General features: G+C 41.2%; 3 protein-coding genes across 6 annotated transcripts in view; 1 reads left to right on the forward strand and 2 right to left on the reverse strand.

The window, feature by feature from the left end:
• Nucleotides 1-1,045, reverse strand: part of SKA3 (spindle and kinetochore associated complex subunit 3) — a 32,047-nt gene extending 31,002 nt beyond the window's left edge. For both annotated transcript variants that reach the window (XM_060129069.1, XM_060129068.1), the window contains exon 1: nt 15-1,045. In XM_060129069.1, the coding sequence (XP_059985052.1) occupies nt 15-117 (103 nt within the window). In that variant the 5' untranslated portion in view covers nt 118-1,045. The remainder of the gene's footprint in view (nt 1-14) is intronic.
• Nucleotides 197-901, forward strand: MRPL57 (mitochondrial ribosomal protein L57). Its single transcript, XM_060129075.1, has 2 exons — nt 197-327; nt 437-901. Exon 2 carries the CDS (start codon nt 442-444, stop codon nt 748-750), a length of 309 nt encoding a protein of 102 aa, XP_059985058.1. The 5' UTR covers nt 197-327; nt 437-441; the 3' UTR covers nt 751-901.
• Nucleotides 1,046-1,649: 604 nt separating the features above from the next.
• ZDHHC20 (zinc finger DHHC-type palmitoyltransferase 20) overlaps nt 1,650-13,393 on the reverse strand; it is a 73,432-nt gene continuing 61,688 nt past the window's right edge. The window contains exons 10-13 of one of the 3 annotated variants that reach the window (XM_060129071.1): nt 9,475-9,564; nt 7,977-8,092; nt 6,501-6,578; nt 1,650-5,120 (exon numbers count right to left, since the gene is read on the reverse strand). In XM_060129071.1, the coding sequence (XP_059985054.1) occupies nt 6,541-6,578; nt 7,977-8,092; nt 9,475-9,564 (244 nt within the window). In that variant the 3' untranslated portion in view covers nt 1,650-5,120; nt 6,501-6,540. Of the gene's footprint in view, nt 5,121-6,500; nt 6,579-7,976; nt 8,093-8,440; nt 8,486-9,474; nt 9,565-13,393 lie in introns of all 3 variants that reach the window. The other 2 variants (XR_009536744.1, XM_060129073.1) reach the window with 2 other exon arrangements.

Genomic DNA, 13,393 nt, shown 5'->3' on the forward strand with positions numbered 1-13,393 from the left:
CGCGGCTCACTCACCGCTGTCCTCTCCGTCCAGCGCTCGATGCAGCCGAGCCGTCTCGCCGTCCAGGGTGACGGCCAGAGACCGCAGCTTCCCGCAGAAGCCCCGGATCAGATCCATGGACCAGCCCCACGCTCGTCCTCAGCGCCCGCGCACGTTTGAATCCCGGCGCCGGAAACGCCATTGGTTCCGCGACTCGCGCAAGGCCCTTCTCGCGAGAGCTGAAGCCTCGCGCGAGGAGACGGGCGGCGCGTCGAGAAAGCGCGCTTGCGGCTTCCGGCTTCCGGCGTCGTGTGCCGGTGTGAGGAGGGCGGCCGTGAGGCGCGGCTGGTGAGTGTTGGGGCGCGGTCGGGTTGGCCTGCGGGCGGCGGCGGGGCTCCCCTCTCCCTTCTCCCCGTGGCCGGCGCGCTGCCGACTCCCGCGTCTGTGCCCTCGGCAGGCGCCATGTTCCTGACCGCGGTCCTGCGCCGCGGCCGCATCCCCGGCCGGCAGTGGATCGGGAAGCACCGGCGGCCGCGACCCGTGTCGGCGCAGGCGAAGCAGAACATGGTCCGCCGCCTGGAGGTCGAGGCGGAGAACCACTACTGGCTCAGCCGGCCTTTCCTCACGGCCGAGCAGGAGCGCGGCCACGCGGCGGCCCGCCGGGCGGCCGCCTTCCAGGCGCTCAAGGCGGCGCAGGCGTCCAAGTTCCCCGCGTCCCGGCGGCTGGAGGACCAGCTCGGCCACCTCAAGGTCACCGGGAAGTGGTCCTGACCCGCGCCACGCCGCCTGCGTCCTGCGGCGACGAGCGGGAGCCTCTGGCCGGAGCCCCACGGAGCCCCGGCCAAGCCGAGCGAGTGCCTGCGACGGAGGCCCCGGGCCCGCGCTCCCCACCGCCCGCAGTGTGTTTCGGTCGGATCGCGTCTCGCTTCTCTTGTCCTGAGGACGGAACGGACGGCGCCTGCGTCTTACGGGATGCGGAACGCAACCTGCGCGCAGCCGCAATAAAGCTGCCGACCGCGCTCTGGCCTCTGGGCCTCGGTGCGAGATTCTGCCGGGGGCTTTGCCGTGCATGCTCGCTTACGTTCTGCCGACAGGTCTTGCCTAAGCGGACATGAAAAAAATCTACTTTTCCAGTTAAACGCGCTCCTAAAAATAGCGGTTTCTGGTGAGATTTGCTCCAAAAATTGGACAATTGGACATCGTCTATTTTGGGGGACTTCCCCCGGAACTAAGACCCTTAAGCCAGGCGGCGCAGCCAAAAAACAAACCAGACAAACAATAGTCTGTTTAAAAAAAATCAGGTTGTCACCTCAGTATTGAAATTTAAGGATGATTTATGTGTTTTGGATATGAGTCCTTTTTCAGGTATTCTTTTTCCAGTGTTCGACTTTTCATTCTTTTAACAGAATGGCTTTCAAAGAATGGAAGTTCTTAGGTTTGATGAAGGGGACAATTGAAAATTGTTCAATAAAAGCTAAATTAAAACGTTTTTGATAAAGCCGTGTGTGCTCTGGCGTAGGCAGACCACAGTGTCGCCGCACTCAGGTAGTCCCCGCGGTTACCCGAAGGATCAGCCCCATCGCTTTCCCAAGGCAACACTGTACCTTGCCACACCTGCCAGGTGACTAAAGCAACAGTCATACTCTAACAACAACAACAGCAACAACAGCTGTTCAAATACAGGACTTTATTTATTTATTAATAAAGTAATCATTATTACGATTTTTGGAAAAAAACAAGTTTTAAAATGTTCAGCCTTCATGTTAATGTAGGTTAGGCCACCCAAAAGGCAAAGCAAAGATAACATTAAGTCATGGTCCAGGGTTACACTTATGAAAAACAAATACAAGATTTACGGACATGATATGTAAAAACAACCAAAGTAAACTATTTCAAATTTGTTTATATAAAAACATATTAAAGATCACTTCAAAATAGTGTCCACCTTTTCTGTAAATGGGCATAGACTAACCTGCAATCATGTACAAATGTGATAAACTCAACAGCTTTCTGAAGCTTTTAATACAAACACAATTCCTTGCTGCTTTATGCAGCTCAACAAAATAATACAAAGTGAAGTCGTTAGAAATATACGGACCTTGCTGAATCTATCTTGCATTTTTAATTTAAGTTGGAAAATATAGTTCAGATCATAAGAAACACATGAATTTTAGACTTACATATTAGCTGTATCTTATAGAATATGAGATACGGTCTTTATTTTGGCTGAAATGCAAAAATATGGTTAATTTCTCTAACAGATTAGTTAAAAATACTTTCCATTGATAGCAGTGCTAGTCCTAGAACAAAATGTAAGCAAAACATCTGTAAGTCAGTTGTCTTATCAGCGCCCCAAATATGCAGATCCTAACACTGAGCCCTTAAAATGCATCTGCTTTAAAGATGACGGAAGGGAAATCTCACATGACTGAAAATCTGAAAATCCTACAGTCAAAATCTGCTATTAATAGAAATAAATTCAAGTAAACATTGCATATTTGATTTAAGCTAACTTATGACACTTTGGATCATAACCACTAAATATGTCAAAGGATTTTAAAAAATCATCCATATGCAAAGATGAAACTATACTATGTAAGCGGTGCAAGTTCAGTGACCACTAAGCTGTAGCTGCTCTTTGGTTTGGCACAGTGACAGTGGTCAGATGCCTCAGGTACTGAATATTCAAGTAAGTTTGTACCCACGTAAAACCAAGTTTCCTGTCTAATTTGTTTTTAATGGCAATGGCAAGACCTGAAATTCAACTTTTATTTTCCTTAAATATTATCACAACTGTTCAAGTGTTTGAAGGAACAAAGACAGTACTAATAAATTTTGACAGGGCTTCATTCTGACCATTTCTCCGCAAAGGTTGGCAGCACTAATCAATCCCAGAGAAATACCAAAGAGTCAGCCTTTCCCTGATTCCCATACCACTTGTAGGCCCTTGCCAACAGTCATTAATATGTACAACTAAACGAAGCCAAATATTTAGAACATGGCAAATGTTGGCCATAAATTAATTAAACCAAAGGTAACTAAATTAAAAGGCTTTAGCTGAAAATTCCTGAAAAGGTGTTTACTAATGCTATTAAGATGATGTTAACATAGGGAAAGAACTGAAAAAGAAACACCACAAAAGCACCCAAATAGGTTAAAGGGAAAAGTAAGTTTCCTCAGTTGTTAGGTGCATGCAAATCCTTTGACCTGAATGTAAAAATACCCACAAGAAGTACCAGGACATTTCTGAAAGCAGTCACTTACGTTTAAACATTTACTATTTCCTTATAATACTCAAACCGTCAAACTGAATTGGTGTTTCTGGTTGGTAAACTGATATCCCTTAACTCATAAGTTTTCTAGAATCAAGATTATTAAGACTACAGTGTTGAAATAAAGGTAGAAACTGTATTACAGTATTCCAAACTATATTTTCAAAGCTAAACTCATTCCTCTAGTTCAAAGGGGGAAAAAATTACTTGCTTTTAACATCTAATATTAATATAGCCCATGGAATTAGACAAATCCTATAAATTATAAACCTGGAATAGTAGGCTATAAAATTTGTGCTACATTAGGAGATTATAGAGCTATCCCTAGTATATTGTTTGGCGTCCAGAAGGAACTCCAAATATACCTGTTGGACGAATGTTAAGTAAGGTATTATGCAAAATTAGAAATTGAAGAATGTTAAAGGTCGTCCAGTCGAAATCATTCTTAACACCCCTCTCCCCAACCCCATTTTGTAGACAAGGAAACTATAACATGTTTTTACAGACGCTGGTTAAAACTGATCTCCACCCACCACTGGAAGCAATCAGTCATTTTAGCTTGTGTGTGTCTGACTAAGCAGAGTATAAAGGAGGAGTAACATCTGTATATTGTTTCTCCGCTATAGGACACTATTTTCCTTTAGAATCAATGCAACGATCCCTGTCACTTAGATTGGATTTCAAAAGGAAAAGGGGGATAAGTGTCTAGGCAGAAAGGGGTTGCTGTTAGGAAGTCAGATTTAAAATCCTGCATGTAAGAGTGGAATCCACCTCTCAGAGAATGGAAGCTTTGAATGATACTCAAGTGAGAATTTCCTTCTCGAGAGCAGTGTTATGCTGAACAGTTTGACCCTAGTTCAAATTGTATTTTATGTTGCTGTTTAAGCTATTATAGGATTACTGTAAAAAGTTTCAAAGCAAATTTCAGTCATTACCTAAATTGAAATTTGCAAGTCAGCTCAGCAGCAGGCAGCACTCTGGAAACATACTTTAACAGCTTTCTGTAGCTTGTCTTTCGCTTTATTTTTCTTCCAGCCACTTCTACCCAATCCTACTGTGTCCAGTATTTCTACAGCACACGTAACCTTTGTTTCTCTACCTGTATAAATACCCATGAAAGTTCAACAAGAGTATATTGAGAGCAGAGAGAAACAAAAAAATTTCTTATACTGCCAAATTTTCTTTAAGCCTTGGGCACAACACTGCACATGGTTTAATTAATGCTTAGAACTAAGCCTTCAATGAATTATACAAATATGCTCCATGTTTTAAATGATTAGGTATCTAAATCCTTCTGAGTGTTATTTTATAGCAACAATAAAAAAAATCTTTAGTAAAAATGTTGAAAAGTATAAAACAGTAACTATAAATTAGCAAACACCAAGTTGTTTTTAAAGCAATTATTTTCTTTTTCTTACACAGTACAAGCACTCTCAGCCACCATACTGACCTAGATGTACTTCACTTAAAACAAGTTTTTTACCTTGTGTTTCTGGAGTGAAAATTTATATGGATACTAAGAACTCTAATAATGTAACTCAGGTATCAAAAGAATACATACGCCATGTTAACATGTGACCTGACAGCTCATATTATAGCATATCATAATACGTTATTATGAGTAAATGTTATTTCCAAAGTAAAATTAAGTCACTTTTGTAGCTGTAAGTCAGTGTTGAACAAGTGGGCTCATTTAAGATTAAGGCATCTTCCAGCTCTGGAGCAGTGCTTCTGTGGATCCAACAATCTGTACAAAGGTTTCCTTTTTTAAAAAATATATCTTCATTTATACTTCAATTATTTAATTCCACTGATCATCATCTTGCGTATAAAACTGAAAATATTCAGTCCATAATGTTTTTTATAAACCTATAAAACCGGAAACAATTGAATTATTGATTAAAACTTGATTTTATATTTCTGAAAATAAGATTAAATAGTTCTTTGGGCTAAGGTATAAAGCTGCTAATACAACACAAAAGGAAAGAAATACTTTAATATTACTAATATTCTAATAATAATAAAGGTTCTTAGACGCTGTAAATAAGGGACAGATCACTGACTTTCCCTGAAGCCATTAAGTGAGCATTTTAATAGAGGCAGATCCTTACACTTTTCCCTTAGTGTTAACTTGGGCATAATCTGAGAAGACTGCTATCAGATGTTTATGGGAATTTCAGTGAGGATTCTCAACCACCGCGAGCATCAGCCATTGTTCCGCCTACAGCCTACACTGAGAAGACGCGGTGGGGCTGCCAATGACACGGGATCACCGCCTGCAGCTCCTGCTGCCCTCTGCCTGCCCGGAGCCCCACCGGGGGCTGTTTCTGATGCTCTCTGAGTCTTAGGCTCTGGCTGTGACTTGGACATGGACTCCAGGTCCTTGTAAGGAACTGAATGCTAATGATAAACACCAAGCAAGGAAGCAGATGTCCCCTAGATGAGACTACAGATGAGAACAGAGCAACTGAGGTAATAAAGGTGTGTTGTCTTAAGCTGCTAAGTGTGTGATAATTTGTTAGGTAGCAATAGGTAACCAAGAAACACTACACGTAGGTTTTCAAAACTCTAACAGCTGCGCGTGATGCTGCTGAGCCAGTGAGCTTAGCTTCCGACTTGAATGTGCATACCTGTCTTCTCTGTTTTTAAGCAGCAGGAGAGTTCACTACATCCCTGCATTCAGTCAGTGTTAGCACTGCCCTCACTGCTCCTACTGGCCCATGGGGAAGGGCTTCCATTCCTACTTCAATCAACCTCCTCTGGCTACCGCGCCTCCTCTGGCTACTGCAAAGGCATCACTGACTCATGTACTTGGCTGCAGTAAGCTGCTCTTCTGCTGTATCTTTTACCAAGTAAATAACATCAATGAACCTCTTAAGTCTTTTTTTCAGACTTTAATCTTAGTCACTCTTCTCTGGATCAAATATCTTCAGTAGTGGGCAAAAGTCACCTTTTTTCCTTAAACTAATTAATAAGGTACCGTTCAGTGAAAAGGGTAGTTGTCCATATACCAATCCTAACAATTTTTATTAGTTTCCTCATTAATCTACCAATAAATATCCAGTAAGATCATGCTAGGAGTGGTAAGAAAAATGGGAGTTAGGCAGACGTTACCTTCCAATCTCTCCTGAACTACCTGATTTTGCTGATATAATGGAAAGAGTAAAAAAGACTGAATTGCAAACTGTTTTGAGATTATGACATGCAAATAAACTAATTTTTGGAGAAATTACCTTTATACTGTCTTACCTTGCTCTTATTCAACTGGTTAGTTATGAACAAGTGGTACTCAATTTTCTATTGCCACTGTTACATGGTTATTTGTCCCTGTAAGCACATAATTATATATGACATGACAAAAAAAGAAGTATTAAAAAAAAAAGAAGTATTAAGTTTCTGGCTAAATGGTAAAGTTGATGATTACAGTAAAAGCAAGTATTATGTAAGCACTAAATAGGCTTCTGGTGCCAACCATTTGCCTTCTGTTAGAAACCAGAAGGAAGGAAAGCAGTGCTAAAATCTCAAAGTCTGGTTTTATGCTTATTTTTGTAAAAACGTCCATTGGCTCTAAAGATGTTCAGGAGCAATAATTTCAAGTTCACAAATGGATTTTTCCCTTTATTTTATACTGAGGGTCTAATGACCTGAATGAAGATTTTTTTTAAAAATTTATTTTATTTTATTTATTTTTGGCTGTGCTGGGTCTTTGTTGTGGTGCACGGGCTTCTCACTGCAGTGGCCTCTCTTGTTGCGGAGCACAGGCTCCAGGCACGTGGGCTTGAGTAGCTGTGGCACACGGGCTCAGTAGTTGTGGCTCACGGGCTCCAGAGCACAGGCCCAGCAGCTGCAGCACATGGGCTCTGTTGCTCTGCGGCATGTGGGATCCTCCCGGACCAGGGCTCGAACCTGTGTCCCCTGCATTGGCAGGTGGATTCCTAACCCTTGGGCCACCAGGGAAGTCCCCTGAATGAAGGTCTCAATGAAACTAATTTAAGAGAATTTAAATGCTGCTGAAAGCCAAAATGACAATAACAACAAATCAGAAATCGTGACAGCAAGCTTTCAAGTTTTAGGGTATTTCCTAGAGTTAGTACCAAACCATTTTCCTACAGTGCAAGAAGAATGTTATTACTAGTATTATTAAGAACCACAGATATGTTTTAAGCTATAATGCTAGTGAGTGGCCAGACTATATTATAAACCGAGGCCTGATTCAAAAGCCCACTTGTGTCTTATCAACTGTTGTATAATGTACCACAGTTCATGAAATGATTAAGAGTCATCATGGTTCAAATACATTCAGTGCACTCTTTTTATACTAAGACAAGACAGCCAAAGAGTACGAGGCATTTCAAAATTATTTTCAAATAAGCAAAAGCTATGACCCCCAAATTAACCTTGTTTAAGCATTATCCAGAATATTATGCCGAAAGAATTTTCTACATCTGAGGTGACAAAACACACGGCTGGGTAACAACAAGGAAAAACAAAATTGCGAACAGAAAAAACACGGCAGCAGCCACTACACTTCCTCACTCAACCTTCGCCTCCGTGAAAGCTACCAGTAAACGCTAACGGCCCACGTGTAAGATATTTTATTAAAAAGTTTCAAATATTTTAGTATTTTAAAATAGCACATAATGTATTTTAATTTTTCCACATTTATTAAACCTGGTGATTTTCATTTTAACCAGACAAAGCAATGTTTTCAGATGACGGCATTACCTGATCTGATAACACCTTCTTCAGATCCATTCTCTAGCCACTGAGATTCACTGTCCAACAAGCGGTTTTTTGATTCACTAAGCGGTTTGATAGGAAAGGGTGGGTTTGAGCCAATACTGAAAGAGGAGCAAATAATTTAGTAAATAGTCTAATGCTCAATTAATAATACTTAATTAATAAGCAGCAAATTAGTATTCCTTCTCCTAAATATGTGAGGGCAACTCATGAGATCTCAGCACTCTGAAAAAGCTCCATCTTCAGGAGAAAATGTGCCCCAACCCCCCGCATTAAATGGCTCTCTAGACCCAAGAACTTGTACTCAGCACTGCCAACGAAAACAATTAGATGAAAGAAAAACAGCTTCAGAGGCCAATCTGAAACATTCTTAACATGTTAATCAAGAGCCGTAAGGTAGCACAAGGACAGGTGAGGATCTATGTCTGTGGCCAGGACAAAAAGATTACCTGTCATTTCCCAAGTTTTCTGCTTTCTACCTCTGCAGTATAGATCTAAGGGGAAAAAATGATTTAGTGATTTAGCGTAGACTTAGTTTTCTAGCTAAGACATCCAGGGAGGGAGGGAATGGAGGAAAAAAAGAAGAAGGAAAAGGGAACTAGTATTGCTGGGGACCCACTATGGGCAGACGCTGTGCTGGGTGCTTTCTACACACCATCGCAATCTTCACAATAACCCCCGAAGGGAGTACAAATCCTCCTCTCATAGAGCTGGCAGCTGAGGCTCAGACAGTTTAAGTAACTTCTTGGAGCTCTGAGGTCCTAGGTTCTAAGGCCTATGTGCTTCCAAAATTAATCCGCTAGCTTGGAATTTATAATCCCTCCTCCTCCACAACTTATTTCTGTAGTCAGTAAGTTTCAAGTGTTTCACTTTGACAGAAGCATCTCTATCTCCTTTAAAATTTCATTTAAAATGAACTATTTCTCTGAATTTATGAATCAGTGTGCTCGCCATACAAACTCTGAGAAAATATCCTCTAAGACGAAGAAGAAAAATTTTGTATTTGTATTTTTGAATCCTCATTAATATCATTTTCACGCTGCAGTTAAAATCTGTTTATCAAAATAAAATGGTGAATAGTACAATGACTAACTTCTTTGAAAATGTAACTGATATAAACCAACATAATCAAATCTTCAAAGAGTCTTCGTTTCTAGGAAGAGGCAGCGCAGGTAGGGTAGCCGTGCTTCCTACCCTGCCAGACGCGTCCAGTGACATGAGACTGTCCTGCTTCAACTACTAACAGCAAGCGTTCACTTTATTACTCTCAAAAGTGTTCTGGTTTGAATGATAAAAAAATATGGTTATCCTGAGCGTATCAGCTATATCCACATTTTAACCCTCAGTTAAAAAAACTGAATAGAATTTCTCTTTATCTGTGCTGGCTTGCTACGTCACTACTATATTCATCTATGTATCACACACACACACACACAGTTTGCTCTATAATGAATTCTGAAAAACGTAATGACAAGAAGCGCACCTTCTGGTATTTTCACTGTGGTTTGAAACAGATGCTTGTTCTGGATCCGTCCCCACAAGACGAGTCGGAAAACTGCAGCCATCACCCTGACTGCATAAGAAAAATATCAGTAATAATTTAATCATGTTCAGTTCAATCTAAGTGGTCAATTTAACATCTATTTTCCATAGGCATGGTATAAAATGATCACAACTTGTCATTTCAGAGAATGATTTCTAAGATTTCTAATTTAGACAGTTATTAGACTCTACTGAGGAAGTAAGTCTTTTTCTTTTATAATTTACATATAGTTAAAAATAGTATCTTCCATGACTATTAAAATGATCATGTCTATTAAAGTTATGATAAACATACATATTCAAATATTTGGGTAACTGACCTGCTTATCACAATCATTTAAAGATATCATAAATGCTCAAACTGAAATTCAAGATGTAAGTTCCACATATTTATTTATTCAACAACGTTCATTAAACGAAAATATACTGGATGTTCTGAGTACCATTTGAAGTGCTAGGGATATACCACTGAACAAAAGAAAAGAAAATCTCTGGCTTCAAGAAGTTCACAAATTAAAAAAAAGTACAGCTATGCCTTCTACATTCTAAAAACATCAAAACTGTGTACCGCAGGGAATTCCATTTCCAGCCAAGATGGATTAAACGGTATATTTGACCTCCTGTTCAACAGTACATACAACAACTCTTTTCAAAACAGGCAGCACAGAACTGTGGTGTCTGAAAGAAGAGAAACTAACCAAGGAGTTGCAGCTTCTGCCAGAACTTGAGCACCAACAGGGGGATGTGCAGAGCAAGGTGGTCTCACTGAATTAAGGTGACAGAGATGGGAGTTTCGAGAAGACGAGGAGGTTTGCTTCTATCGGACAGAGCTGAGGAAGAGGGATATGTGCAGAGAAAGGGCTACAGAAATCTGCACAGGGTTTTACTTGAGTCTTCTGATGAATACTAAGCCACACATGTGAATCTGGGAAAAGAACAACTGGGGAGTGTAAGCTGAACAATTCAGAGCCTGCCCAGCACTGAAAGCCCTTTGCATTCGACCTGCCAGAGCAGAGAGACCTCACTGAACATGTGGATACGGCAGAGACCGCAGCAGGCTCTCACCTTTGCTGTAGGACTAAACCTGCCCTAGAGAAAATGCTACTTTACACCCAAGCACAGGTTTAAGCAGCATCAGGAGGACTAAGCTGAAACAGAAGTCGGCCAAAACAAAATTCAACATCCTTTAAAGGGAGACCAAATTTAAACACTCAGAATTCAAAATGTCCACCATCCAATCAAAAATTACCAGCCTAAAAAGCAGGAGAATGTGATCACAAGTGGAAGAAAATAAAGTCAACAGAAAAGATTTAGAAATGACCGTGACCACTTGAAACAGAGACGCTAAACCAGTGACTATAAATATGTCCATGAATTAACTGGAGAAAGTGGATATAAAGAGAAATGAAATGTAAGATATAAAAAAGAACCAAATTGAACTTCTGGAGCTGAAAAATAGAATATCTGAAATAAGAAATTCACTGGATGAGCTTAACAGTAGACAATACAGAAGAAAAGATAAGTGAACTCACAGACATAACAACAGAAACAATCCAATTTGAAGCAAAGAGAAAAAAGATGGAGGGGGAGAAGGGAGGGACAACAGCAATGACCGGTGGGTCACGACATATATTTAAGAGAACTGAAAAGCTAGTGGGGGAAGGGCACAGGAAGAGGGAAGCAGACAGAAAAAACAATTGAAAATTATTTCAAAATTATTCAGATTGGACTTCCCTGGTGGCACAGTGGTTAAGAATCCTCCTGCCAATGCAGGGGACACAGGTTAGAGCCGTGATCCGGGAAGATCCCACATGCCATGGGAGCAACTAAGCCCATGCGCCACAACTACTGAGCCTGCGCTCTGGAGCCCGCAAGCCACAACTACTGAGCCCATGTGCCACAACTAGTGAGCCCGTGTGCCACAACTACTGCAAGCCATGTGCCTAGAGCCTGTGCTCCACAACAAAGAGAAGCCACTAAATGAGAAGCCCGCACACAGCAACAAAGAGTAGCCCCTGCTCGCTGCAACTAGAGAAGGCCTGCGCACAGCAACGAAGACCCAATGCAGCCAAATGAATGAATAAATAAATGAATAAATAAATAATTCAGATTTGATGAAAACTACAAGTTCATAGATCCAAGAAGCCTAATGAACTCCAAAGAGGATAAACACAAGGCCAACCATACTAAGGAACATCATCATCAGACTACTTAAAACCAGTGATAAAGATAAAATCTTAAAAGTAGCCACAGGGGAAAAAAAGACATAGTAATTTACAAGCATACCTCGTTTTATTGTGTTTCATTTTACTGTGCTTTGCAGATACTGTGATTTTTATAAATTAAAGGTTTGAGGCAACCCTACATTGAGCAAGTCTATCGGTGCCATTTTCCCAGCAGCATTTGCTCACTTTGCATCTCTGTGTCACATTTTGGCAATTCCCACAATACTTCAAACCCTCTACCAGCAAAAAGATTACGACTTGCTGAAGGCTCAGATAACGATTAGCAGTTTTTAGCAATAAAGTATTTTTAAATCAAAGTATGTACACTGTTTTTTTTTACACATAATGCTATTGAACAATTAACAGTCTATGGTTATAGACTGTTATATGCACTGGGAAACCAAAAAATTCGTACGACTCACTTTACTGTATTTGCTTTATTGCGGTGGTCTGGAACCAAACCTGCAATAATCTCGAGGTGTGCCTGTACAAACAGCGGAATAAAGATACGAGAGACGCTGATTTACTGACACAAACAACCCAAGCCAGATGATAATGGAACAGCATCTTCAAAGAAAGGGAAAAAAAAACAAAGACAAAAAACCCAACTGCCAACACTGAAATTTCTGTTTAGAGAAAATAACCTTAAAAAATAATAGTCTATGTTCCAACCAGTCGGAGTGGAAACACCTGAATATAAGAGACAACAGATAAAGCGCACAGAAGAGACTGGTGCACTTGAAGATGAAACTCAGGAAAAGGACTGAACAGACGGTGAGCAGCACCAGTGAGCCGTGGCGGAGCCTCCTGAGGAGCCACAGACGTGTAGCTGGGGTCCCTGCAGGGACCAGGGGAGGGAGGCGGCAGAAGAAATACTTGAAGAGACAGTGGTTAAAAGTACTTTCCAAATCTGATGAAAGTTTAAAAATTACAGCTCCAAGGAGCTCAACAATCCTAAGCACGAGAATCATGAAGAAAACGACACCAGGCATGTCATAATCAAATTGCAAGAAACTAGTGATAAACAAAATCTTAAAAGCAGCCAGAGAAAAATGTCATATTACACAAATAATAATAAACATAATATCCACAAACTTCTCATCAGAAACAATGCAAGCAGCACCTACAATTCCACAATTCTACAACCAAGCAAAACGTCTTTCAAAAATGGAGGCAAGGGCTTCCCTGGTGGCACAGTGGTTGAGAGTCCACCTGCCGATGCAGGGGACACGGGTTCGTGCCCCGGTCCGGGAAGATCCCACATGCCGTGGAGCGGCTGGACCCGTGAGCCATGGCCGCTGAGCCTGCGCTCCGCAACGGGAGAGGCCACAACAGTGAGAGGCCCACGTACCAAAAAAAAAAAAAAAAAAAAAATGAAGGCAATTGGGAATTCCCTGGCCGTCCAGTGGTTAGGACTTTGAACTTTCACTGCTGGGGCCTGGTTCAAGCTCTGGTCAGGGAACTAAGATCCCATGTGGCGTGGCCCCCAAAAAAAAGAAAGAATGCAAATATGTCATTTTCAGACAAAATAACAAGCAATACAGTTCCTTGTTAAGGGAAAAAAGGAAAAAACCCACAACACTTACAAATATGGTACTTGAATTTCAAATACTTTTCCTTCTCTATAATGACTTT

This window comes from Lagenorhynchus albirostris, chromosome 18 (assembly GCF_949774975.1).
Source record: "Lagenorhynchus albirostris chromosome 18, mLagAlb1.1, whole genome shotgun sequence".
Lineage (NCBI taxonomy): Eukaryota > Metazoa > Chordata > Mammalia > Artiodactyla > Delphinidae > Lagenorhynchus > Lagenorhynchus albirostris.

Bases quoted from the DNA above. Each gene is read 5' to 3' on its own strand.
- MRPL57 (XM_060129075.1), top strand. From the start codon at position 442: ATGTTCCTGACCGCGGTCCTGCGCCGCGGCCGCATCCCCGGCCGGCAG.